General features: G+C 53.9%; 1 protein-coding gene across 1 annotated transcript in view; it reads right to left on the bottom strand.

Annotated features, from left to right (window-relative positions):
• Cdh13 (cadherin 13) overlaps nucleotides 1-25,107 on the bottom strand; it is an 873,075-nt gene that overhangs the window by 82,896 nt on the left and 765,072 nt on the right. Inside the window, exon 9 of the mRNA XM_027933116.2 lies at nucleotides 3,412-3,594. Coding sequence (XP_027788917.2) covers nucleotides 3,412-3,594 — 183 coding nt within the window. The remainder of the gene's footprint in view (nucleotides 1-3,411; nucleotides 3,595-25,107) is intronic.

The following is a 25,107-nucleotide window of genomic DNA, read 5'->3' as shown; positions in this document are numbered from 1 at the left end:
TTGCGTGCAGTGCTGGCGTCCCACACTCAGAGGGATGGAGGACCCAGGGGCTGCCCAGCAGGGGAAGGTTCAGAGGTGAAGCAACAGTGGTTTCCCAGCCCATCACAGGGTGGGGAACCAGGGCACTTTCCGGATGCTTCCCTCTCTGAGGATAGAGAAGCAAATAGACCTCAAATGCGGGGTGGATTCCACTCCAATGGAAGAACAGCTTTTTGGCAGTTGTGGAATAGGTCTACAAACCAAGTCAGGGTGCTCTGGATCAGAGGTTAAAGGGAAACAGGTTCTCATCTGCCAGGATTCAGCCTGGGCGGGAAGCTGGATGCCCCAGACACCAGCTTCCTGTTAGCTCATCTGTATGCTGGACCTCAAATTGGCCAGGGCAGACCTGGTCATGGTGACTGCCCTCCAGCCATTACCAACCCCTTCTCCCTGGCCCACCTATTACTGCAGAGGCCAAAAGGCCAGGTTTGGATCTGCTCAGCCTTCACTAAGGGTAGATATATATGTATATTTCTTGTCAATGAAACTTAAGAGGAAATTCGCTGAGGGACCCTTGGAGAAGAATTTTCTTCTCTGGCAAGAGGAGAGGGACATAGGAGAACATGCTTTCTCATTTGTCTGGTTGTTTCATTGTTTCCTATCTGGGGACATAGCCAAGGGAAGACCTGATGCCTGGGTCTTTGGCAGCCATTTTATGTTCATGAGGAAAATGCCCAAAGCAAGTAAGGTAACCCTCTTCTGGTTCTCTGACACCTTGAGCTGTCAGTCAATCCTGGACTGGTCTACTTTTATCCAATTAGGAAAATTCTTAGATTTTGTTTATAACTGAAGACACTATTGGTCTGGCATCTTGGGACTTGCAGCAGAAAGCATTCCTAACAGATGCATGGAGTCTTGGGCAGGATGGAGGGCATCAGAGAGCATGGCCAGCTCTGCCTCTTTAGAAAGTTGTCCTGGTTTTGCCTCAGATGTGCTGAGAAGCAGGGGGTGCTCCTCCTTTCCTATTGATTCATGTCTGCAGCCTCCTTCTGAAGCAAAGGAAGGCTAGGGTAAAGGGCGAGGCCTGGCCTCTGCAAGTCCCTCCTGCCACAGTCTGCAGAGAGGGTGGGTGTGCTGATGGAGCCCCCCAGGGACCTAGGGGTGTGCCCCATGAGTCACAGAGTCACGGTGCACCTGTTCTCCCCGTGCTGACCTGCCTGGGAGCCTGCCTTGAACTAGCATTTCAGGGGATTCTTGCTTGGGCCCCATTTGAGAGCCTCGCTGTGGACGAGGCAGGGCCGGGAGAGAGCGCTCCTCCTGCTGCGCTAACGTTTCCTGGAGCCCTAGCGAGCACTCGTGGGGGGAACAGATCACCATGGAGGGGGTGTCTACCTGAGTCTCGTCCTCTGCGGGGTTGGGAAGTCACCTGAGGGCAAGCGTGGAGGACGGCCGGGCTGAGCTACTTATGACTGTCTCAGCTCTGAGTGTGCCCCACAGAGGCAGGAAGCCCTCGCCAGGTCTCCTGACTGCTTTGCTGTCTGTTACTGGAGAACTGGGAAGACCAGAGGTTGAAAAGGGCAGGGCGTGGGGGGCGGCACCTGAACAGGCCACAGGGTCTGAGATCTGTCATTCTCAGGGGCAGGACCCTGAGCCACCGTGTGGAGCTCAGCTGGTGCCGCTGTTGATACGGTTCTGCAGAGGGCAGAATGACCCCCAGGGTTTCACACTCCAACCCCAGAGCCCTGCACATGGGTCTTACATGGCAAAAGGACAGATGAGATCGGAGACCTTGGGATCAGAGGCTGTCGCGGATCGTCCAGAGGACCCAAAGGATCACAGAGTCGGAGGAAGAGCCAGGAAGGAGGGCCAAGGAGGAGGAAGCAGGAGATTCAGTGGTGGAAAAGGAAGGGCTAGAGAGGAAGTGGAGGCCCCAGAGAGGGATCTGAAGGTCCTGCACTGCGGGCTTTAGGGTTGCAGCCTGGCCGGGACAGGGTCTAGAAGTGGCAAGGGCAAGGAGCTGTCTCCCCAGAGCCTCCCAAGATATTGGCCCTGCTCACATCTGGATTTAAGCCCAGTGAGACCCTTGTTGGACTTCTGACCTCCACAACTGCAAGATAATAAATGCATGCTTTAAAAAAAATTTTTGCCACTACATTTGTGGCCATTTGTTGTAGCAGCAGCAGGAAACTGACACAGACTGAGTAGTAGTCACCGTTCTGAACATTGTACATACTAATGTTTGAAGTCCTCACAACTGCGATAGACTGAATGTGTGTGGCCACCCCAAATTCATACGTTGAAATCATATTTCCCAGTTTAAGGGCATTGGGAGGTGGGGACACTGGTAGGTAATTAGGTCATGATGGCATTAGTGCCCTGATGCACAAGGCTCCAGAGGACGGCCTTGCCTCTTGCACCATGTGAGGGCAGAGCAGGAAGCTCCATCGATGAGAAAGCAGACCCTGGCTAGACACAGTCTGCGGCACCTTGACCTTGGGCTTCTGGCCTCCAGAACCGTGAGCAGTAAATGTCTGTTCTGTACAGGCGGCCAGGCCTACGGTCCTCCATCAAGCACTACCAATGGACTGAGACCACCGTCCAAGAGGTCTGATGTAGCTCCACCCTCCTTTGCAGATGAGGAAACTGAGGCGGATGTGCCGGCACATGGGGAGTTGGGGGCGAGGTCTCTGCTCTGCCCGCTGCTTCTGCAAATACTACAAATACACTTCCTGTCTGCTTTGGAGGCCAATGGTGGCCTCTACTAGGAAAGAGACTCTGTTCCGGTGAAGGCCTGGGCTCTGGCAGGAACTGGCCCTGGGACTTCCCAGAGAGAGTGGAGCAGCTTGAAAACTGGAGGGGACCCGCCTGGCCCCTTCTGTGCAGCGTCCCTCGCGGGGACACTTCTGCATGACCACACACAGGGCTTGGTTCTTGGGATCCTGTTTCTTCCTCCTTCCTCTCCACTGGCAGCCAGAGAGAGGGTGGCTCTGCTGGTTGCCGGCAGCTTCCCCAAAGCCCTCCCTCCCAGAACTGTTAGGCATTTGTTTCTAGGACAATAATGGAGACTCTGCTAAGAAAGATGAAGATGAAACACGATAGTTCACACTCGGAGCACAGCTCTTTACAGAACCTTTGCAGGTTCCATTTTGGCCCATCCTTTGCTAACTCAGGGGCAGACCTACTGAGAATTGCATTTCAGTGTAAGTTTGGTTTCCTTAAAGTCACAGCTGACTTTAGGTTTTCCAGAACCTGTAAACAGGAGAAGAGATCCAGGGTGCTGGCTTATGTTGCCAAGGGCACAGCTGCTCCTGAGGGCCACCAGCCCTTTGCTCTGTGAACTCGAGGAAGAGAGTGGGCCTTGTCTATGGTCTTCTCGACTCCGGGGTCCCACCCGCCCTCCCTGCTCTCTGCAGCCACATCACGGAGCCTTACTTTGACGACGGAGAGCATCCCCTCGTTGGTCTGGGGGTTGGTGTGGATCTCGAAGCTCTGCCCTGGGTTTCCGTTGATGATGGTGTAGGCAGCCCTCCACGCGCCGGTGGCGGGGTCGTCCTTGTCTTCCACCGTCAGATTGACGATGACCCCCACAGCTCCTTCCTCCACTGTGGCTTGAAACTGCAAACCAAGTAGATGGTGACTGTCACTATTTTGGAAAGTCCACAGCAAAGGCCCTGTGTGGAGCCCTCCCGCATGCACGGTACTGGGGACGCCCCACATCACCTCATTTAATAACAAATGATATAACACGGGAGGCTTGTGGCTCGGAAGATGCTCTGCTGCACCTCTCGGCTCCCCTTGAACTTAGGTGAGGTCCCGAGACTAACTTCTCTCCCAGAGAACGTGGGTGGAAATACGCTGGGCTGGGCAGGAGGACAGGAGACGTGGAGGCCCTGCCTGTGCTCTTTCTTCTCTGCCTGCCTGAGTGCTCACAAGCCCGAGGCCCCCAGGGAGAGGGAGCCGAGGTGGGACCTTGGTCCCTGAGTCTCCACATGGAGGGAATGGCCAGGCCCCCGCTCTGCTGTTGAACAAGAGCGTGAGCCATCAGGTGCTCCGATTCCTGCAGCCCCGCCCACACTCCACAACCAGGTCAACCCAGGCCAGGACTCCCTGCAGGGGGCCTGGGGCTCAGGCCAGGGTCTGCCTCCAGAGTCTCTGCTGCAGCTGCCCTCCCCTCTGAGGAAGAGAAGCAGCTTGCTCCCCCGCCCTTTGCCCACCACCCACGTGGCTGGAGAGCCTTTGCTATGGAAACAGAGACCCACAGTCTGGAGGCTGCCCCTCCTGTGTTTTTGTTGTAGTACATCTCAAAAGCTTGTTGCCAGTAGGCGTGGTGGAAATAAATCAATCGATGAAAAATTAGCTTTCTCCTCCATGGAGGGTTCCATGAGCTATCATCAACACATTTCCTTTGAGTCAGAAGCATAAAGTATTGTTTTGCTGCTTACCTCTGACACACTACAGGTGAACAGTAATCTGTTTGCAGATATTTTATAAACAAGTAATACCAATAAGCTGACATCAAGAAGAAATATCTTGGAATTTTAATTAGGAGCAAAGTGAATCTGGAGATAGTAAGATGATGTCAGAAAGGCCTGGTATTCAAAGAGAAGTCATTTGAGAAATGAGGTTTCAAAGGCAGCCACTGATTAATTGACTAACAAATCGTTAGTCAGGAGCCTCGTCTTGACGCCTTGGGGGATGGGCGGGATGGGAACTAATTTGTCTATCACTCCTCGGCAAACCTGGGGGAGTTGCCAGTCTGCCATGACAGGGGAGCTGGGACGCTCCAGAACATGTCACAGGATGCAAAACAGCAGGCCAGCAGGGCACTGAGGACGCGGTCACAGGGAATGGCTCCAGCAGGAGCTTCCTCGGTTGGGTCCCTCTGATCCCTGTTTGAGGACGGTGACCTTGGCTCCTGTGCTTTCTTGCTCTCAAAACACCACAGAGTTCTGGAGCTGGAAAACCAGACCAGGGGCTCTCAGCCCTGACTGCACATGGACATTTTCTATGGAGCTTTAAAGACATGCCTGGGTCCTGTTCCAGCCCAGCTGGCCGGGGGTAAGGCCTGGGAGCCCCTGTTCTCTGAACCTGCCCACATAATTCTCACACGTCTTGGTGTGGAGTCCAAGTCTGAGGAGGTCAAGCGGGTGTCAAGCAGAGTGCCCTCCCTTCTGGGTGGGCAGGAGGCCTGAGCCTGGGGCCGAGGGGCCTGCAGCACTGCTGGCTCAGCAGGAAGGGTGCTGGGTCCAGGAGCCTTGGAGAAACGCCTGCTACCTTCCCTTCAGATGCCGATGAAGACGACTGCCCAAAGAAGACAGAGGCTGCCCAAAGAAGTCCGGAGTCCTGTGTGAACCAGGGTCAGACCTGGTCTCCTGGATTCCAGAATCTCTGCTTTCAACCAGTTCTGCTCCGAGGCTCCTCATTGTCCAGGCCAGTCACCCAGCCCTGACTGTAGCCAGCGCCAGGAACAGGGCTCGTCCCTGCTGATGGCCATGGGCGTCGGCTCACAACCTGTCCTCGTGGCTTTTCTGAACCTGTTCCTTAGGAAACGGGGCAGACCATCGGGGGGACTGGTGTACGGGACTAGAGGGTGCCGGGAACCACCAGCCCGTGGAAATGCAGTTACGTCCTAGCACCGTGAGAAGATGGCTGTCCACGCAGAGGAGCCCTGTGGCCTAGACGGAGGAGGGTGAGGAGGGCGGAGCGGTCTGCCTGCCCCCTCCTGGCTGGTCTGCAGCTTCTCACACGGGGCTGCTGCACGGGGCCTCAGGCATCTTACACATGGGGACAGAGGACTGAGAAAACACCCGAGGACAAAGTCAGACAGGAGCCAGGCTGTGGCAAGTCACTGATGCTCGAGGGCCGGGTGGGCTGGTCACCCTGCTCTCCAGGACAGTGCCTGCAGAACTGACTCTGACCCCAGGCCGTTCGCGCTCACTGGCCCCTCTTACTATGATAGATTTTCATGGGCTTTAAACATCGCATTTTTGTGGTGTGAGGAAACGAGTTAGACATTCTTTGCCTCTTAGAGTTCTTCTTTTCTTAGTTCAGGGACCTAGTGGTAGGTCACGGTGCCTTAACAGCACACAGGCTGGCGCCCAGCACGACTGGGCCTGAAGATCTGGCGAACAGGTGGGCCAGCCACTTGATTAAACCAAAGTTCAGCCCTGTTTGTGAGACCCTCCTGGGCAGCTGCTCCCAGGACACAGGTTTTCATGTCTGTAGCACTGACCAAAGGGGCTGGCAGAGAACACAAGGTGGCAATGTTCTAGGAAATCTCAGAAGTGTGTACCGTGGCCCTCATGTGTCCTTATAGGTAGTAATGGGTCCGTCGGCATACATATCATCCATGCCGTCATCCACCATCCATCCATCCATCCATCCATCCATCCATCCATCCATTCATCTGTCCATCCATTCATCTGTCCATCCATCTATCCATCCTCCATTCATTCATCCATCATTTATCCATTTTCTATCTGTCCATCCATCTGTCTATCCATCCATCCATCCATCTAGGGATACACTAGTAAATAAAGCAGATGTGGTATATTTTCTCATGCAGATTATGGGCTGGAAGGAGAGGCAGATATGAACTAATAGATAATTACAGACTGTGTTAACTGCTCAGGAAGAAATCACAGGGTTCTCGAGGGGTCTGTACAGTGTGTGTTGGTGGGGGCAGGTGCCCGACCTGGTTAGAGAAGAATCATCAGGAAAATTCTTTGAGAACTGAAAGAAGAGGAGCAGTTAGTGAGGGGAGGAGGGTAGAGCCTTCGAGGCATCTGGACCGGCAGGAGCAGAGGCCACGTGGCAGGAGCAAAGGCCGGTGGCAGGAGGGGCCTGTGTGTTCACAGAGCAGAAGGAAGGAGGGTCCGGGTGGAATTCGGGGGGACCATGGGGAATGCTTGATGTCAGGAGGCAAAGGTGGCCTATGGCATCTCTAGTGCAGGACTGGATGGCTGGGAAAGACACTCAGAATCTACCTTGAAAGCAAAGTGGAGCCTAATCAAGGAATTGGGTTTGTTTAAATCTACTCCTGAGAGAATTCAGAAAAAAACAAAAATCTTTAAATATAGAAAACATTCAACACAATTATTATGGTCTTTGTTAAGACCATTATCTGATTCTTGCATAAACTATAAAGCTAGTTTCTTTGAGCATCCATTTAGAAACTCATTATTGCTTAATTAAATACTCATTCTATTAATTCTATTCAATGTTTTAACCCCATTATGTAATTCCAGAATGGAAAATTAAATAGATTAAAATGAAATAGTACCATTTTACATTTCTATAGCAATGTTCACTTTGTGATTTAAAAACAATAGGCAGACATTAATTTAGCAAAGCAGAGTAGAGGAATTATTGATTGTAACATTACTTCCTTTAATTGGAAAAAAATAGATAAAGTTACTTTTCTGTTAAACTATGTGGCAAATCAAATACCAGACGTAAAACTTATTTTCATACAATGATCGTGGGCCGTTGGCTTGGGATGGCGTATTGAAGCTCGTGAGCTCTTTCAATTCAGAGCTGAGTTATTTCCTTCTTTCTTTGAAAAGATGGGGTGAGTCACATGAGGGTCACTAGGGATGATGGACTAAGCCCAGAGGTCATCTTCAGGGAGAGGTGGAACTGGATTTTCTCACTCACCGAGGGAGAGCACACACAGCACTCCTCAGTTGGCCTGGAAGGTTCCCCTGGGAAGCTGAGTGGGGAAGGTCAGCAGATGGCTCTAAGGGGCTGGCCTGCAGGGGCCCAGGTGCAGGAGCCATTGACCCTGAGGTTTCACAGAGAACCGAGCTGAGCACGAGAAGCTTGGGTGTAGTCATCTGGGAATTGACTTTGGGAATTAAAAGAGGAGGTCTAGGAAAGATTTCTAAACTGAATTTCTGTTGGCGAGGATAAAAGGGCCGAGATTGCCGGAAATCCAGCTCATAACAGCTTCCAGGCCTCCAGCAGACTGCGTTTACATAAAGGACGTGGAGGTCGGCCCCATAGGGACTGTGAGTGACATAAACACGACATTACAATTAAGGGGCTTGGCACGCAGCCGGGCATGTGCAGCAAGGGGTCCGTGTCTTAGCAATGACAGTGGGGATAGAGGTTGCTCCGATTCCCATGAAATTCTTACCAACAAATAAGAGAGTGCGGCTCCCAGCCCGTGACTTCCCGTTCTCATCACCAAACACCTAATGACGTGGTTATTTGAGTGTGTCCTGATTTTCCTGGACCCCGTGGAAGGGCTCTTCTCAGTTACGGATCCCTGACGCTGCATCCTTGTGTACTCTTGTCCTGCTCTGACAGCGGGCTCTACGTCATGGCCAAGGCGAGGAAAGCTACCTGCTGTGATCCCACCAGAAGGTTACTGTGCCAGCTAGTCCCTGATGAGCCCTCAGCTCCGCAAAGAGATGCAAGAATCCATTTTCGCAGGTGTTCATTAGGTGTCCATGGCACACTGGGGAGGCCACCACGTGAGAAATGTGGCGGTAAATGAAGGAATGGCCTTTCCTAGTGGGTATCTCCCTCTTTTTATGTTGTACACACTGTGATGTATCCCCACCATTTGCTTCTATAATTAAAAAAATATTTTTGGTACTAGGGATTGAGCCCAAGGGTGCTGAGCCACATCCCTAGTCCTTTATTTATTATTTTTTATTTTGGGACATGGTCTTGCTCAATTGCTTAGAGCCTCACTAAGTTTCTGAGGCTGGCCTTGAACTTGTGATTCTCCTGCTTCAGCCTCCTGAGTCCCTGGGATTACAGGTGTCTGCCACTGTGCCCAGCTCTTGCTTCTATAATTTCTGAAATGCTTTCCTTCGCTGATGTACAGCCCTGGCTGATCTGTGGCCCATTATGGATGCCTTTATGTCTAGATGTGATTTAGTTTCCAGCTAATGGTCATTGTAAATCAATGGGGCTGGGTCAACTGGATGTCCTGTAGGGAAAAGTGGATCTTGACCCTCTCACTCACACCATATACAAAGATGAAGAGTAAAACAATATGTTTCAGAGGAAAGCAGAACATTTGTGTTCAGCTTACATGTAAAATTTTTGGCGCTCTCTCTCTCTCTCTCTCTCTCTCTCTATATATATATATATATACACACACACACACACACACACATTTTATATAGACACACAAATATATATTACATGTAGTATGTTATAAAATAGTTTATATATATTATTATAAATATTATAAATTTAATTGTATACATAAAGGGCACAGAACAGCACATAAACACAATCTCTAAGTTCTAACAGCACACAACCCAGAGTGGTAAATATAGTTCATTCTGAGTCTTAAGGCTGCCTCGGAGGTGCTCTGAGTGGTGATTAACCACAGAGCCACACAGGGCCCTGGAGCTCTCTGACTAAGGCCATAGGCTGCTTATGAGCCACCGCTCAAGGTGAGTGGACCTCTGGAGTCTTCCCTGGCCACCTGTGGCAGGACAGACGTGGCCAGCCCTGAGGCACCTGTAGGACCAGGGGGGAGAACATTCAGGAACCACCAGGTCATCCCAGCCCAAGGTCTGCGGAACATTTTTTCTCCTTTTCTCCAAAGTGGGCACCAGAGCTTTGATTTCAACACCCACGAGCGAGGGCTCACCAGGGAAGAGTACGTGAAGTGCCAGGCCAGGCCCACAGCCGCCATGAGCAACAGGACTCGGCCCAGGAGTCTGAGCTGTCCAGCAGACAACCAGGGGTGCCCCCGTGGTGGGAGCTCCTGAGAGCCTGGTCAGCGGTTCCCCCAGGGCCTGGCCACACCTCCCATAAGGGGAGGGACTGTGAGGCACATCACACTTTGGTGTCATCTTGTCTGGAGAATGGAGACCCCAGGGAGGAAGACCACCTGGTGCCTGCCCTGGGGTCTCAGTGAGAAGAGTGACCAGCCTTCTCTATTCCTACTGAGGGAAGGGAGGCGACTGAACTGTCGTGCCCATGGTGGGCAGGTGTCATTTCTGCTGCTGTTGCAGAGCTGGGGTGGACCCAGGGCCCTGCGTGTGCCTGGCCAGCCTCTGCCCCCACGGGGCACCCTTGGCTCCGAGTGACTTAAGCGTGGCGCCTGGGAGTTCTCCTTGGCTGGAGACCCCTGGGGGTTTTGATAGACAGGTCTTCTTCAGGGAGCCTGCATAGTCCAAAAAGCCTTTGGAGGGAATTAAATCCACCCCGAGTCCCTGCTGAAACCAGTGTGTCCCCAGTTAAGGGCTTCAGGCCACCCACTGTTCCTAAACAGGTGAGGGACCACGAAACCCTGGGGCCGAGGCAGCTAAGTAATGAGGGGGACCAACTCCAGAGGAAGCGGCCCCCACAGAGGTGCTCTGGGGACCCCTGGCCTCCCAGGAAGGCTGGCTCTTGGTCCTGCAGGACCGACTCATGGGTGTGAGGTGCTGTGGGGAGTCTGAGGGTCCCTGCCTCGGGAGCTGTTAAAACCCCTCATCAGCCCAGTGACCCTGGACTGGAAGGCCGCTCTGGGTATGGAGGGCTGAGCGGTGGCCCCCTTCCACCAAGAGGAGACACCAGGAGTACCCCAACTCCCAGCTCTCAGGTGCAGGGACGAGCTGACCGGCGAAGGAGGAAGCAGGTGCTGCCTGCCGCACCACCCGCCTGCTGTCCTGGAGCACGCTCGTGGGTGCCAGTGTATTTCCCACGAGCCAGGTCACAGGCCGGCTCTAGACGTGGAGACGGTGCCGAGCAAGGGACTTGAAGGGGACGCCCTGGGGTTCTGGGTCCCTGTCTGATGGCTGTCCTCCTGCTCTATGTGGCTTGTCCTACGGATGCTCCTCACTCCGCCAGACAGACACATGAGTCTGCGGAACTAAAGACGCAGGGTTTCAGGAAGAACAGGCTCAAATCATGGACATTTTTTTTTTCTCTTTAAAGCAAAACTAAAGCAAGCAGCCACTGCAGGCTGACAGGAGAGTACCCCAGTGAGGCGCGGCCTCTCGGACTCGCTCCTGGGAACCAGGGATGGGGAGAGGGGCCTAGGGGTCCCCCCAGCGCACCAAGCCCTGCCCTGAGCAATAAACCCGGCCAGCCGAGGTCTTTATCACCTTCTATATGTTTTCTATTTAGAGCTCCTGCCTGAGAGTTCATTTAGGAAAAAAAAGAAGAGTTTTGCTCCTAAAAAGAAGTTTGGAAACCACGGCCTTAGGGCGCCGATGGAGTCAATATGACATTAGGTGGTGAGAGAGAAATAAGAACCACGGAGAGGATTTTCCCTCATTCCCTCATTTCTCTAACGCCAGTCTTGGAGCCTTTATTTCCACTGACATTAGCATCTTTTGGTTGAGTTTCTCTTCTTAAAAAAAATGAAAGAAAATGCAAAACACACTTGTACTTTCAATGAAATAATTGAACGTCGTTCAGCTTTGAGAAGGAAAGCAATTTTCTCTAGAGACCCGCGTGGGGCCACAAACATTTGAATATGGATGAGGAGCGGCCTTGTCAGCTTGTCAGGAGTGCAGCGTGGCCTCCTGGGGACTCTGGGGTTTGGTCTCTGCAACTCTGCGAGCGTGCAGGTGCCGGGCAAGTTCAGGCTGGCCTCTAACTCATGAGGACGTTCTTGGTAAATCCCACCACTTCCCTGTGCCCCTACTTGCTTACCTGAGATTGGGGGATCAGGTGCTCCTAACCCTGAGAGCTCATTAGATTCACATAAAATAAACCCTCCAAAAGTGCTGATGAATCAAAAACGACCGGGGCCCCACTTCTAGAGAAGTGATTTTTTTTGGGGGGTGGGGCAGGTATGTGTGTTCCACAAACTGACCCAGACGTGTCTAGAGAACTGTTGGGGCTTAGAGCAGGGCTCAAGCTGACCACTAGGGCCCCCCCAGGTGCTGTGATGGGATATCACAGGATCAAAACTGGGACTTTCTAGCCTCCATCTCCACAGAAAAAATCCTTCCCTCTCCACCCCTCTGCCGGCAAACGGCACCACGGTTCATTTCAGGCTTTGCCCTCTGTGCCCTCGTCTCCACCCCCCACTTCCAGCTGACCAGCGTCCTCTCTTGGTGTGACCTCCACCATCGCATCATTCAGTTTCCCTCAAATATCCTGAAGAGAGATTCAGAGAGGAAGCTGGTTCACGGTTGGCCGAGGGAACGCGGAGTGGCTGTGTGGTGGGTACCAAGCGGCTGGGTGTTGAAGGAGTTCCAGAGTTAGATGACGGTGACGGTGCATGACATGACAAACGTTCTCGTAGACACAGGATCTGACATGTTACGAGAATGATCACAATGGAAATGACATGCGATGCGTATTTCACCCCTACACACACACACACACACACACATGACATGCCTATGGATCACCATCCCATCCCCGTGACCAAGGTGTGGCCCTCAGGAGCTTCCCGTGGGCAGTCTGGGCACCTGGTACTGGCATTGCCCTGCCCTCTTTCATTCCTGCCTCCAGCAGTCTCTGGTCTGTGCGGCAGAGCCCAGAGTCACCCTGGACAGAGGTGGGCTCTCTCCGTGGATTCGTGAAAGCCGCTGCACATCTCTCTGCATGTGCCAGGTGTGATTCTGGTGCTTGGGGCTCAGTGAGCCGTAGAGCCGATGTGTCCCCACCCTCGTGGAGCTGAGTCCCTTCTCTGTTGACAGCCACGAAACTTCTAGCTTCAGCTGAACCCAGATCCAGAGGGTTCCCCACTGGTTCCTGGGAATCCATCCCAGGAAGCGCCTCATGGGGCAGGATCTCAGGTGGTACCAGGCCTGCCTCCCTGACACCGGCTCTGCCCCAGGTCCCCGCTCTGTGTCCCAGGCTCCTGGAGGCAGGTGAGCTGGGGCGGCGTTGCCCCAGCAGGGGACTAAGAACCTGCGTTCCTGGGAGCAGCTGTGTGGAGGGCGGTGGAGCAGCTGCCTTGAGCTATGCTCTTCCATCCCAAGAAAACTGGAGCCGCAGAGCCAGCCAGAGATTGTCCAGGGCCACTCAGCTGCTCGGAGGGCAGCATCATGAAGCCGGTGGAAAGATATGGAAAGGGACAGAGGACGAGGCTAGTGGAGCAGTGAGACCCTGCTTCCTGTGAGCCCGGAGACAGTGCCCAGCCACGGTGCCCCCCACAGTGCCCCCCCCCAGTGCCCCCCCCAGCGCCCCCCCCCCCAGCGCCCCGTGGCAGGAAGGCTGTTTGAGAAGGGCTGCGTTCCTATGTCCAGCTTTCCTTCTGCTGCTCTCTGGTGGAACAGACAGGCTCCCTGGGCCTCTGTCCTCTCCCCGGCTAGCCATCTGCCTGGCCCAGGCCTGCTGGCCAGCTCTCCGTCGGGGAGGCCTGACCTCTGCATATCTTCTTGCCCTGCTTGCCCACCCTGCCATTGCCCGGCTGCCCCACTCAGAGTCCCGGGGTCCCTGCCTGTCCCTGGCTGCTGACCCACACTCCTTGCTCCGAGTCTCCTTTGCTGAACTCTGGGGGATGCTCCTGACTATGGGCTGTGCCTTGATGCTCAGGTGAAGTCCCCCCAGGAGGAGGCAGGAGGACCTGCCCCCAGACAGGTGTCTGAGGAAGAGCGAAGCCAGTCATCACGGTGGCCTGAACGTCTGGGGTTGAAGGGTCCCTCCATCTCCCACCCACCCCTTTGTCCTTGTCCACCTGTCCCCACCCCTGCCTCACTCCCATCTACATGTGGGCTCCACTGGGTGCAGTCATCAGCCTGTCACCTGCACACCCCGTCTGTGGGGTGACCTCTCAACCACGTACACACTCCTAGCGGCTCTGCCTCATCCCGGCCCAAGCCTTCATGTCCCCTGTGCCCTCCACAAGGCTTCCTGGTGGATGGTGCTGAGCTCTGCTGCTGGCCCTGGCCCTGGGCAGGGGGCTCAGCGAGGGAGGGCGCTGAGTGCGTAAGTTTCGCTCCTGGGCGGGAGAGTCAGTGTGCAACCCGGACCACAGAGCACCAGCTCTTGAGCTCCTGAGGAAGTAAAGCAGGCAGGAGCCTCCTGCACAGTTCCTTTCTTTTTTAAAAGCTCCTTCCAGCGAGTTAATTCTTCACCACCTCCTGGGGCCCATTGCCTGTCACCTTCTTCATACCTGAGTGCCAGGACTGTGCCCAGATATTAAAAAATAAGACATAATTCCTGATTCTAGGAGCTGCACATGAAGTTTATATAGATCAAGGCCCATTTTGCCATCTTTAGAGAGTTTCTTTCCCTAGAATTAAGATTTTTTCCCCCCAATTTGGTTTGATATCTAAACTGTGGGGAGAAATATGTGCCAAGCCAAATCAGCTATGATTTCAAAGCCTCGGAAGATGGTAGTTCACCCTGGACAGGGGCCCTTGGGGGCTTCACCTGCGGTCTTCAGACGGGGTGCTGGGGGCTTGGGAGCAGCTTTATTGAGATATGATTCACCTGCTGTGACCTTTGCCCCTTCCCGGGGTGCTACCAAGTGTGTTCTGGTGCATCCCCAGCCGTGTGGCCATCCCACATGGACTTCAGAACACCGTAGTCACCTCCCAGAGAAACCTGTGGGTTTGGCCGCCCCGTCCCCTGCCCCTCCTCAGTCCGGGCAACCGCTGCCCCCCGTCCCCGCCTGGATTAGCCTGTTCTGGGTGTCTCCCTGGAGTGAGCGCATGGCAGGGCCGTCCCTGTCTGGCTTCTTTCACTCAGCGTCACGTCCACATCCACACTCCTTTCCACTCCACACAGCCACATGCCACTTGCATACTTCCTGGGGCAGCCTGTGAGTCCCAGGGGAGGTCCCTGAGGACCAAGCCCCCCTGGGAAATGGCAGGAGGCTTGGGAACCACAGCAAGCCGCCTCCTTCCTCCGATTTCCACGGGGCTGCTCAGGTCAGCTGGAGCTGGACGGGAACCAGCTGGACGGGGCCCCGGGGCCCTCGGGAACAGGCCCTCCCTGCCACTCTCACGAGGGCCACTCTGGCCAGAGCAAGCGCATCTCTCCTCCTCTCTGGTGGGAACCACACACTTGGTTGGGCCATTGATGCCAACACTGGTACAAACGAGGACAAGGGAGACCTTTGCTTCCACTCCCAGGGACTTGTACGGATTCCCACAAGGACTGACTTACAGCTTCCAATTTATATTTAAATCCCAGTGTCTCAGCAGAAGGACAGCTGTACACGCAGCGTCGCGCTTGCTCCATTGATTCCCGTTTCCCGTCAATCCCCAGGGCCTAACCGCAACACCCCGGGCTCAGGTTGCTTCCCGAGTGGCAGGCGAGTTCCGAGAACATCGGAGTCCCACGGGGAGGAGAGATGGAAGAGAACCACCCCTCGGGAATCAGGCACAATGACAGAGGGGGAATTAGGAAGATCACTCTCTGTCCCTTCTGGGCTTGGAGCCTGGGTGGCGCACTGTGATGGAAGTCTATGTGGGGACGATGTGTGTCCCCCGAGGGCATCCTGCCACGTGGAAAAAGACCATGGAGGACAGTGACTCATGTTTAATGCCGCATGAATCTGTGTCACATTGGCTGTGTGATTGCTGGTAACTCACTTAACCTCTCTATGTCTCCATGGAAATAATAGTACCTACCCTTATGGGACTATGAAGTAATAAATAAAAATGCTTATAACTTGCCTAAGTGAATGCTGGGGGCTGACCTGTGTACCACGAGGTGTTTAGCAGTGTCCTGGGCTCCTGCCTGTTAGATGCCAGGGGCACCACCACCCAAGTGTAACAAGGGGAAATGTCTCCAGACACCAGCATGTGTGTGTGTGTGTGTGTGTGTGTGTGCGTGTGAACTCCTCCACGGTGGAGAATCACTGCTCACCCTACGCCGTGTCTGGGAACAGCAGCCGCAGGTTCCCCTGGGACAAGATTAATGAGCAAGTCGGTCCTGGACTCAAACCTCACAGGAAAACAGTGGAACGACCTCGCAATGTTCTGCAGGGTAATTGAATCAGACGCCGCCAGAAAAACATCCAAGGGTAAAACTAAAGACTATAATTATTATGAAAATCATTGATGTAGTTTTCATCACTCTACAATTTTTGAATTAGTAACTGATGATCCCCTTAATAAAAGAAGAAGAAAGGGAGCTTCTCTGGCTTTTGTTCTCCCTGACCGTGGCTGGCGTCTCACAGAAAATAAACAGATACAGACATTTTATGACTGTGGGCACCAGTAGACCCAGGAATGACAGCAAGGCCTGGGTCCCCACCAGGGTCACCTGAGGGGCTACTGGACAGGCCTCAGGGAGTTAGAGCAGGCTTTCCCATGGCCAGTCTGAGCTGTGCTCCAGGCACTGGGGTGAGGAGTCTGCCCCCCTCCCCGGGCCCCCTCAGCCCCCCTCAGCGGGAGGTTCGGGGACTGCAGCCTCAGCGCCTCCTGCCAGCCGGGCAGAGGCGCAGGACCTGAGCAAAAGCCACACTTCCCTCGGGCCCAGGTCACTGGGAGCTCCGCAGGTTTGAGAAGGTCCCCCCAGACCCTCCGCTGCTCTCAGAGACCTTGCTGCGGGGGCCCCCGGGAGGGAGAGTCCAGGAGCATGGAGTGTGGGCACCAACCCACCTCTCCTGCTCCTGCCCCCTCCCCAGCTAGGAGGCTGTCTGCCCGGCTCAGCGTGGCCTCCCCCTCGGGTCAGTCCTTCACCTCCAGGACTCCACCTCCTGATCCTCGCCCCTTCCTCTCTGCTTCCCTGCCCATCAACCTGTCCCTCCTTCCAAGTGACAGACGTGTTCAAGGCTCTCCAGTTTAGAGAACAACATCGCACACAGCAAGGGGACACAGCCCTCAGGCTGCCACTGCAGGTCCTCGGGCAAGGCTGGGTCTCCTCAGCTCCTGGGTGCAAGGGGTGCAAGATGCCGCCGGCCAGAAGGCACACACACAGGCCCTGACTTTATTTGCAATCAAGGAATAACGTAATTGGCCATTGTTGAGGTGTAATTACCGCAGCAAACACAGCAAACAAGGGCCTTTGGGGGCTGACTGAATGGGCGCTGAGGGGGTGGTGGGCAGCGGTTCACCGGGAGCAGGCGAGACACAGCCACTTCTGCTCTGCCGCATCCTGGGAGGGAGGGTGGGGGCAGGGCGTGGGGTGTCTGTGGGGGACAGGAGGGCTCCGGTGTCAAGGAACTGAAGTAGAAGGTGAGGCCTCAGCTGGAATTCCCTCCACGGAGGTGAAGGAGGTGAGGGAGTGGGGACAGGCTGCAGGGAGGGCGGGAAGAGGCTCAGGGAGGGGGAGGGGAGAGGCAGAGGGGAGACGGGAGAGGGAGGCAAGAAAGACTAGATACAGGCTCCACCTTTGCACAAATCACCTCCTCTGTCTTCTGGGCAAGCCAGAGCCCTGGGCTCTCATTCCCAGGGCCTGTGGCTGCAGAAGCAGAGGCGGGGACACCCAGGGGCCCTGTGGCCCAGCCACCTGCTTTGAGCATCAGTGAGGCTGAGAACTGTTTCCAAGCCTGGGACTTTGGGGTGGGGGTGGCAGGGCCTACTGCCACCACCCACGGAAGATTCTGGCAGGTCACAGGCACTGGGCACTGTGTCTACACTAAGCACCAGGAAGTCCAAGCTTTTGTGACCATTTCTAAAATCTAAAACTCAGCAAAATTTTATGTCACCAAAATGACCCTAAAAGTCTCCACAGCAGCCCATGTGGGAGGCTTTCTTGGGCTGGAGCGCTGCTCTGTCCTGGACCACTGGTGGCTTGCTCTGGGTGTCCTGCATGAGCATGCACATGTGGGCCTGAGGAGCTGCCAGTCTGCGGGAACAGCACGTCAGGACACAAGTCCCCAGGCACCTGTGCTGACCCCAGTGGCCTTCGGCATGTTGGGGTGGTTCCCCCAGAGTCAGTCCTGTGGGCTTTGCAAGACCCTCTGCCCTCCATGCTCCTGCAGGGGTGTTTAAGGAGAGGTTCGCGACCTGGGAGCCACCCACGCCCATGGCCACCAGCCTCCAATTACCTCGTGATCAGCTGGGAAAACGTGACAGGCTTCAGGTGCTGTTGGCATCGCACCTCAGACGTGTGTTCATGATACATCCCCACGGCAAGGGGAGAAGGGGCGAGACAGGGAGGGGGCTGTTTATGTCCTGGACCCATGGGCCCCACCAGTCAAGGGGACACCTGGGTAGGGTGTTTGCTTGTTGAGGATGAAAAGGTGGCCACTGGAGGGGGACGCACACTCCGGATTGCCCTGCATGTGGAACTCCCGTTCATCTCCCTTCTCAGTCAGTAACAGCAACTTCAGGTGGAAACAGGGTCCCTTGACCATCAGGTTTCAAGGACACCTAGTTCATATGAAACGCAGTGCAGCACACACGTACACACTCAGGCACACACACGTACACACAGGGGCACACACAGGCCCATACAGCTTTTGCAGAGAGGGAGTGTCCCCAGGTGGGGTGATACCTAGCATCATTGCTCGGGCAGCACACGTCGTGCACAGAGGAGAGACACTTACCCAGGACACAGGCAGCTTGCTCTGGGCAGCTCCCCCATGTGCCCAGTCAGTGTTGAGAGAAAAGGTTCCCCAGGGACACAGTGAGAGTGTCGATACTCTCACATGCACCAGCTTTGATCTGCACAGCTCCAAGGCTTCTCCCCGGGGTACAGGCTCGATGTGGTCAGGGCAGAACACTGCAGCACCCCAGGCTAAGAGCAGGGAAGGAGGTGGCCTCCTTTCCCCACGTGCATGAGGAGCAAGGGTCCTGCTCCTTTGGCTTCTAGTTATCCTCGCTGGCCCAGGGCACCAAGGCTGTGCTGCACCTGTCGGAAATGATGCCCCTCTCTGTTCCCTCTGCCCCTTCCTGTGCACCCACAGCCTGGTTACATGATGACTAACGGACACCTGCAGGGCTAGCGAGTACTGAGGCAGAGGGGGCTTCCCCGCAGAGTCCTGTGATGCACAGGGGGGTCGGGTGCTCTGATACGGTAGCCTTTTTGATACAGTGTAGCTCAGGGCCCGTCAGAGGAGGTGGGCGAGGTGCAAGCCTGAGTTGGAGGAGGAAGACACTCAGGGGTGGGGTTAGGTTCAAGAGTAGGGGGCCTGGAATCTTAGGACCCAAGGTAGAGGAGAGCCCAGAATATTCCACCCCTGGTCCCAATCCCGAGCCCCTTTCCCTGCTCCTGCCTCGGCCCTCTGCGATTGGTCTTCCCGGCTCCTCTGAGAGGCTTTGCTGCAGATTCAGGGCCTCGTCTGCGGAGGCAAGGAGGGCACTGGTCTCCACCCCACTGTGCCCGAGCCCCATTGCTCCGAGGTCTGCTCCAACCGCGTGGCCTTTCACAGGCCTGGAGTGAGCTGCTCCTTTTCTGGACCAGGCATCCCCCCCCCACCTCAGTCCGTCAGACCTCCCTCCACCGTTAGGTGGGGGGCCAGGCCAGGATCCGGAGCCCTCAGGGGGAACCTGGTGAGGGTGACTTGAAAGTACTTGGATGGAATTAAGAAAAGAGCTCTAAACTCCTCCTTTTGGGGCCAGGCCTTTTGCTTTTGAGAGTCCATCCTGCAAAGACCTTCACACATGCGCACAGACCCACACTCCCAAGGCTCTTGACTGCCCCTAATAGTTATAGGAGGGAAACAGGAGCCACCACGCTGTGGATGGGGGCTGGTCCACCGGGACTTCCATCAGACAGAAGGCAACACGGAGCCATTAAAACGAACGAGGTAGTAAATTGCTCGGCATATTGATCAAAAGGGAAATCTATTGTATTGGGCCATGGGAATGTCTTGGGTTTACTTAGTGGAAATAAAATGTGTTGAGTTAATGAAACCCAGAGAATGGGGGCCATTCAAAGGGCACATCTGAAGGCAGAAATGAGATAAAGAGAAGGAGATTACAGAATGTTTACTTCCTAAGCTGCAGGGGCAGGGGGAGCTCACCAGAGATGGGTTAGGGTGGGGCTGACCTGGCAGGTTCTGCTCCCGGCTGCCCCCTGGAGGTGAGGCCCAACACCTGCAAGCTTGGCTGGGGCCAGGGTTGCAGCTGTCCTTTAGGTTGGCTCCCATGTAGAGGAGGGGTGGGTAGAGTTTGGGGGAAGCTGGTGACTGGGCAAAGTATAAAAACCCGAGGGACTCGGCGTGACCTGCTTACTGAGGCTCTTTGGCCACTCTGAGGTGCTGTTGGCTTATGGGAATTGCCTCTACTGTCCGTAAACTGAGAAGTCACCGTGGTACCTGCCTGTCGTCCCAGCTGGAGGGACCTGGACTCAGGGTTGGTGGAACCCATTCTCTGATGTTCCCATGATGGCTTCTGTGAATTGTCTTCAATTACCCACATTATGGAGGGGTTCTCTGTCCTTTGATGCCACCAAGTAAGGTCAAGATAGCCCCACGCACAGCAAAAGCCAAAGGAACAAAGTATGAATATCGCAACACAGGCATCGCCGGGTGACGGGCGGGGGCGCTAGGCTGTGCTTCCTGCCCACAGCACGCTTTTGCTACGTCCTGAAGAAATCAGGTACCACTCACAGATGAGCAGGAAGAAAAGAACCCCAGCACAGACTGCAAGACAGCAATGTGGCGTGATCCCAAATTTGTAAATCAAAAAGTAGGGCTTGCCACGTGCAAAGGGGATGCATCTGGTGATGTTGGAACAAAGTCTCGAAGAGTCGTCTCTTAGGTGAGTGGGGAAGACTGTTAGCTTTTTCTATGATACGTTCCTATCATTGAAAGTTTTTTTTACAATGGGAATGAACCAGATTTCAATCAGAAAAAAAAAATTTTGGAGGGGAAAATGCTATGAATTCCATGTGCATTTAAAATTGTTTTCTAAAATGCTTTTGAAGAAGAACCAAGGGGGAGGGACTGCGGTTTTGCTGCTCAGCCTTCCTCTGTAGCAACAGGGATCAAGACAGTGCGGTGTCAGCGGAGGGGGACACAGATCAATGGGGCAGAATAGAGAACCCAGAAATAGACCTGCACAAATGCACCCCAATTTTTTTTTTTGACAATAGCACTTCTGTGGAAAGACAGCCTTTTCTAAAAAGGGCACTGAAGCAATTGTACACACATTGATAAATAAATGACCTCGGCCTGCGTCTCACACCCCACACAAAAATTAACTTGAAATGGATCACGGACTCAATGCAAAACATAAAACTATGCAACTTTTAGAAGAAAACAGGATAAGTGTTAGCACCTGGGAACCAGGCAAAGAATCCTTAGAGTGGACCAACCTACCCAAGAAAATATAAATTGGACTTGATCAAAATCAAAAGCTTTTTTTGCCGTGTGAAAACTCTAGTAAGAGAATAAAATGATAAGCCACAGGCTAACAGAAATATTTGTGAGCCTCAACTCTGACATAGAATTCATGTATAGATTATAGAAATAACTCAAAAAATTCGATAGTTAAAAAAAATACAATCAGAAAATGGCAAAGCTCACGATCAGACCTTTCACCAAAGATACAGATGGCTAATAAGTACATGGAAAGATATTTAATACTGGTCATTGAAGGCACTCAGATTAAAATCATAGTGAGCTGCTAGCCCATGTCCACAGGAGTGTCTACAATTAAACATGGCGATAGTGTCAGATGCTGCTGGGGACGTGGAGAAACAGGGTTTCTCCCACATTGCTGGTGAGGATGGAGATGGCATAACCACTCTGGAAAAGAGTTCCGCAGTTTCTTATGAAACTAACATGCATTCAGCATGTAACTGAGCAATTGGTCCCCTTGGGCATTTCTCCCTGAGGAATGAAGGCACAAATGCTCATAGTAAATTATTTATATATTTTTGATACTAGGGATTGAACCCAGGGGCACTTAACCACTGAGCCACATTGCCAGCCCTTTTTAAATTTTTAAAATTTGTTTTAATTAGTTATACATGACATTAGAATGGATTTATGAACTTTGATATATCATACTTAGATGGGATATACTTTCTCATTTTTCTGAGTGTACATGTTGCAGAATCATATTGGTCATGCAGTCACATACATACATATTAGTTAGAGACAGGGTCTTGCTGAGTTGCTTAGGACCTCACTAAGTTGCTGAGGTTGGCTTTGAACTTGTGATCTTCCTGCTTCACCCTCCTGAGCCACTGGGATTACAGGCATGTACCACTGTACCTGACTCATAGCAGATTTATTTAAAATATCTTCAATCTAGGAGCCAGCCAGCATCTTTTAGTGAGTAAATAGTTAAAGAAACAGGTGCATGCATGTCAAGGAATACTATGCAGCCACAAATAGGAATAAGCATCCATGTGAGCAATGGCTTGGATGGACCTCTGGGGCTTTATGCTTAGTGAAGGGAGATCATCTCTAGGAGGGTAGGAGTATATGATTTCTTCTATGTAGCATCTTTGAGATGACAAAACTAGAGGTGGAGGACAGATTAGAGTCACCTGGGGAGACGGAAAGGTGGACATAACCTTCAAGGGGCAGCAAGAGGTGATATCTCTATGCTGAAGCAGCAGTTTTGTATCCTGGTGATGATGGCTATTCACACCCGTGTGAGTGATAGACACACACACACACACACACACAAATGGTGGGAACTTAATCGAGCTTAGGTAACAGGACTGCACCGTGTCACCTCCAGGCCTCGGCATCGCTCTGCAATGATAGGAGATGCCGTCCTGGGGGAGGCTGGAGTCTCTGATCATTCAAAAAATAAAAGATTAAAAAAAGTCCTTTTTCTTTCTAACCTAACATGATGAATTTGGGGTCTTGTGGCCAACTTGCCCGAGACTTTCCTGGGGATTCACCTGTGATGACCCCCCCTTGCAGCACCTTGCACCAGGCCCCTACGCTGAATTTGAACACGCCTCCCTCTGAAGGACCATGGACAGGTTTGCTTGTTGATGTATTTATTGAAAAGAGAGAGAGAAGGTGCCAGAGAGCTAGTGCACGTCCTTCCCCGTGGAACCCTGGCTCCCGACCAGCCAGGAGCTCAAGGTCGATCTTCCCCGAGTGGAGAAGATCGTGGAGACGGCAGGGCGTCTTCAGTGGAGAGGAGCCTGCGAGAGGACCCCGCACAGCAGTGTGGACGCCCCTGAGCTGACCCCTTGGCCTCTGTGCCGAGGGCCGGCCGGAGGCGGAGGAGGTTCAGAGGAGCCAGGCGGGCTCAGCAAAGCGGTATTTTCAGGTGTGCTTTTCGGCCCTGAGTAAGGAGGGGGCCTCCCTGGACACCCCGCACCACCCACCGCATGAGGTCAGCCTGGTCCAGCCTCTGCCCCCAAGAGTGAATCTCCAGCCAGCTCACGGGAGACCAAGGGTCCTGATCCATGGCTGGCCTTGAGGCTGACCTGCTGCCACCCAGCAGGCCACCAACGCTTCCTCACTTCCAGTCCCTGGTCTGTGAGCTGCAGAGGCCACCAGGACCCGCCTCGGGAAGAGATGGCGAGGCCAGAGGTGACCCGCGGAGCTCTCCCCACCACACCCCTATTTTACAGGTGAGAAGCCTGAGACCCCAGGAGCCTCAGGTGCTTGTGGAACGTCCAGCAGCGGCGAGACGGGCGACGGGGCCAGAACCCACAGTGCTGTGACCCCAGACCGTCTCCGGCGCACCCCGCCACCCGGCCTTGCCAGGAAGGGGACGTGGAGACCAAACCGTCCTCCCAGCCAAGCCAACGGAGCGAGCCCGGGACCCAGGCCAGCTCAGCGGTCCTCGCTCCCCGCTCAGCTCCTCTCTGGATCCTGTCATCTGAGGCTCCGTGGGTCCAATGATTGGGTTCATTATTCTTAAAGTCCCATCCTCAAGTTGCCCCAGGCTACCAGCGGCCCTGGCTTCTCACTGTATGGGACCCTTGGCTGCTTGTCCCATGGGCGGCTGGCCTCGACGCCGCTCAGCTGCTGAACAGTATTTCTGAACCTTCCTGGAGGGTCTTGGGTCAACGACCTTGACACATGGCTTGATCAAACGGAAATGAAGGAACTGCCCAGGGCCCATAATCCGCCGTGGCCTATGAGCTCATTGGAGGACGGGCCGCTGTAACCAGGGGCTGTGGACGACGTGCTCGCGGCAGATCGCAGGGCCATCGGAGGCGCCAGCGCCTGCTCCTAGGCACACTGCCAGCAGACACTGACAGTGGCGCTCTCACGTCTTCTAAGGGCCCCTCCGCGGCCCGACTTAACCTGCCCTCCTCTTCCTGCTGCTCGCTGGGGAGCCAGCCCTGGTGACACTGCCTCACAAGCTACATCTCCACTAAATGAAAGAATTCCATCATTTTTATCCTGCGGAGACCAGGAGAACCACCTTCCTCACCCCCGTGTTGTGTGTGGGACCCCAGGGCGGTCACGAGGCAAAGCAAATGAAGTCAACATGATTATTTCCTCCAAGCAACAGGGCCACAGAAAGGAAAAAATACAATTAAAAACCCTCCGGATCTTATTAAGGCCCTAACCCTGGGATGCGTTTACAGGTGCAGGGCAGATTTCATGCCAACCTAGGAACTCGGGCAAGTTTTACTGCCCGGTTACAGCAGGAGCTCATAAACAGAATTCTTTGGGGAGCGGCTTCTGCCAGCTAACCTGAGGGCTTCATCTGGGTCCTCTCCGAGCTGCGCTCATCGATTTCGCTGGCTGCAAATTGCCTCCCTACGTTCCTGTGGGCCAGGCCAGCAAAGAGGAGACTGAGAGAGGGGCATGCTCTACGATGCCAGCCCAACTGTTAGGGGACGGGGACGTGTCTCAGGGATGCCATAGTTCTCACAATGGCCCTTTTATGGAACCATATGCCAGTCACTGAGCTTGCTGTATAATATTGACCTTGGCATCGGAAGGCTCTACTTCATTTATTCCTTATTACAAGCTGGTTCTGCTTATTACCATTTCACTCACAAATAAGCCAGATCTCAGAGACGGTAAGCAATCTGCCCAGGTTTGCACAGCTGGAAAGTGGCTATGCAGGGATGCATGACAGTTCTGAGATCAACAGATGGGTCTTGAGAGCTTGGCGGAATACCGTCCAGCCTAGACGAGTCTAATTGCCTCCCGTCCTGCTACGGGCAGCACAGGGGAAGTAGGGATGGTCTGGGGGTTCTGTAAAAGGTGAGCTAACGTGCATTTCACTTCCTGACTCAGACTTTAACCCTGACGGCGGCAGCCTGGCCTACGCTTCTGCACAGGTTCAAGGCCAGGGTCAGCGGGCTGCGTCTGCTAAGTGGACGCTCACGTGACTCCGCCTCCCCACAGACGGCCAGGGAGGCTGCGGATTGGACAGGGTGTTCCGCTGCCTGGCCCTCGTTGACCAGCCTTGAGGAGATGGGATT

Source organism: Marmota flaviventris, chromosome 18, assembly GCF_047511675.1.
Source record: "Marmota flaviventris isolate mMarFla1 chromosome 18, mMarFla1.hap1, whole genome shotgun sequence".
NCBI lineage: Eukaryota > Metazoa > Chordata > Mammalia > Rodentia > Sciuridae > Marmota > Marmota flaviventris.
The sequence above is the reverse complement of the archived record's forward strand: the minus strand, read 5'-3'. Positions and strand labels throughout refer to the sequence as shown.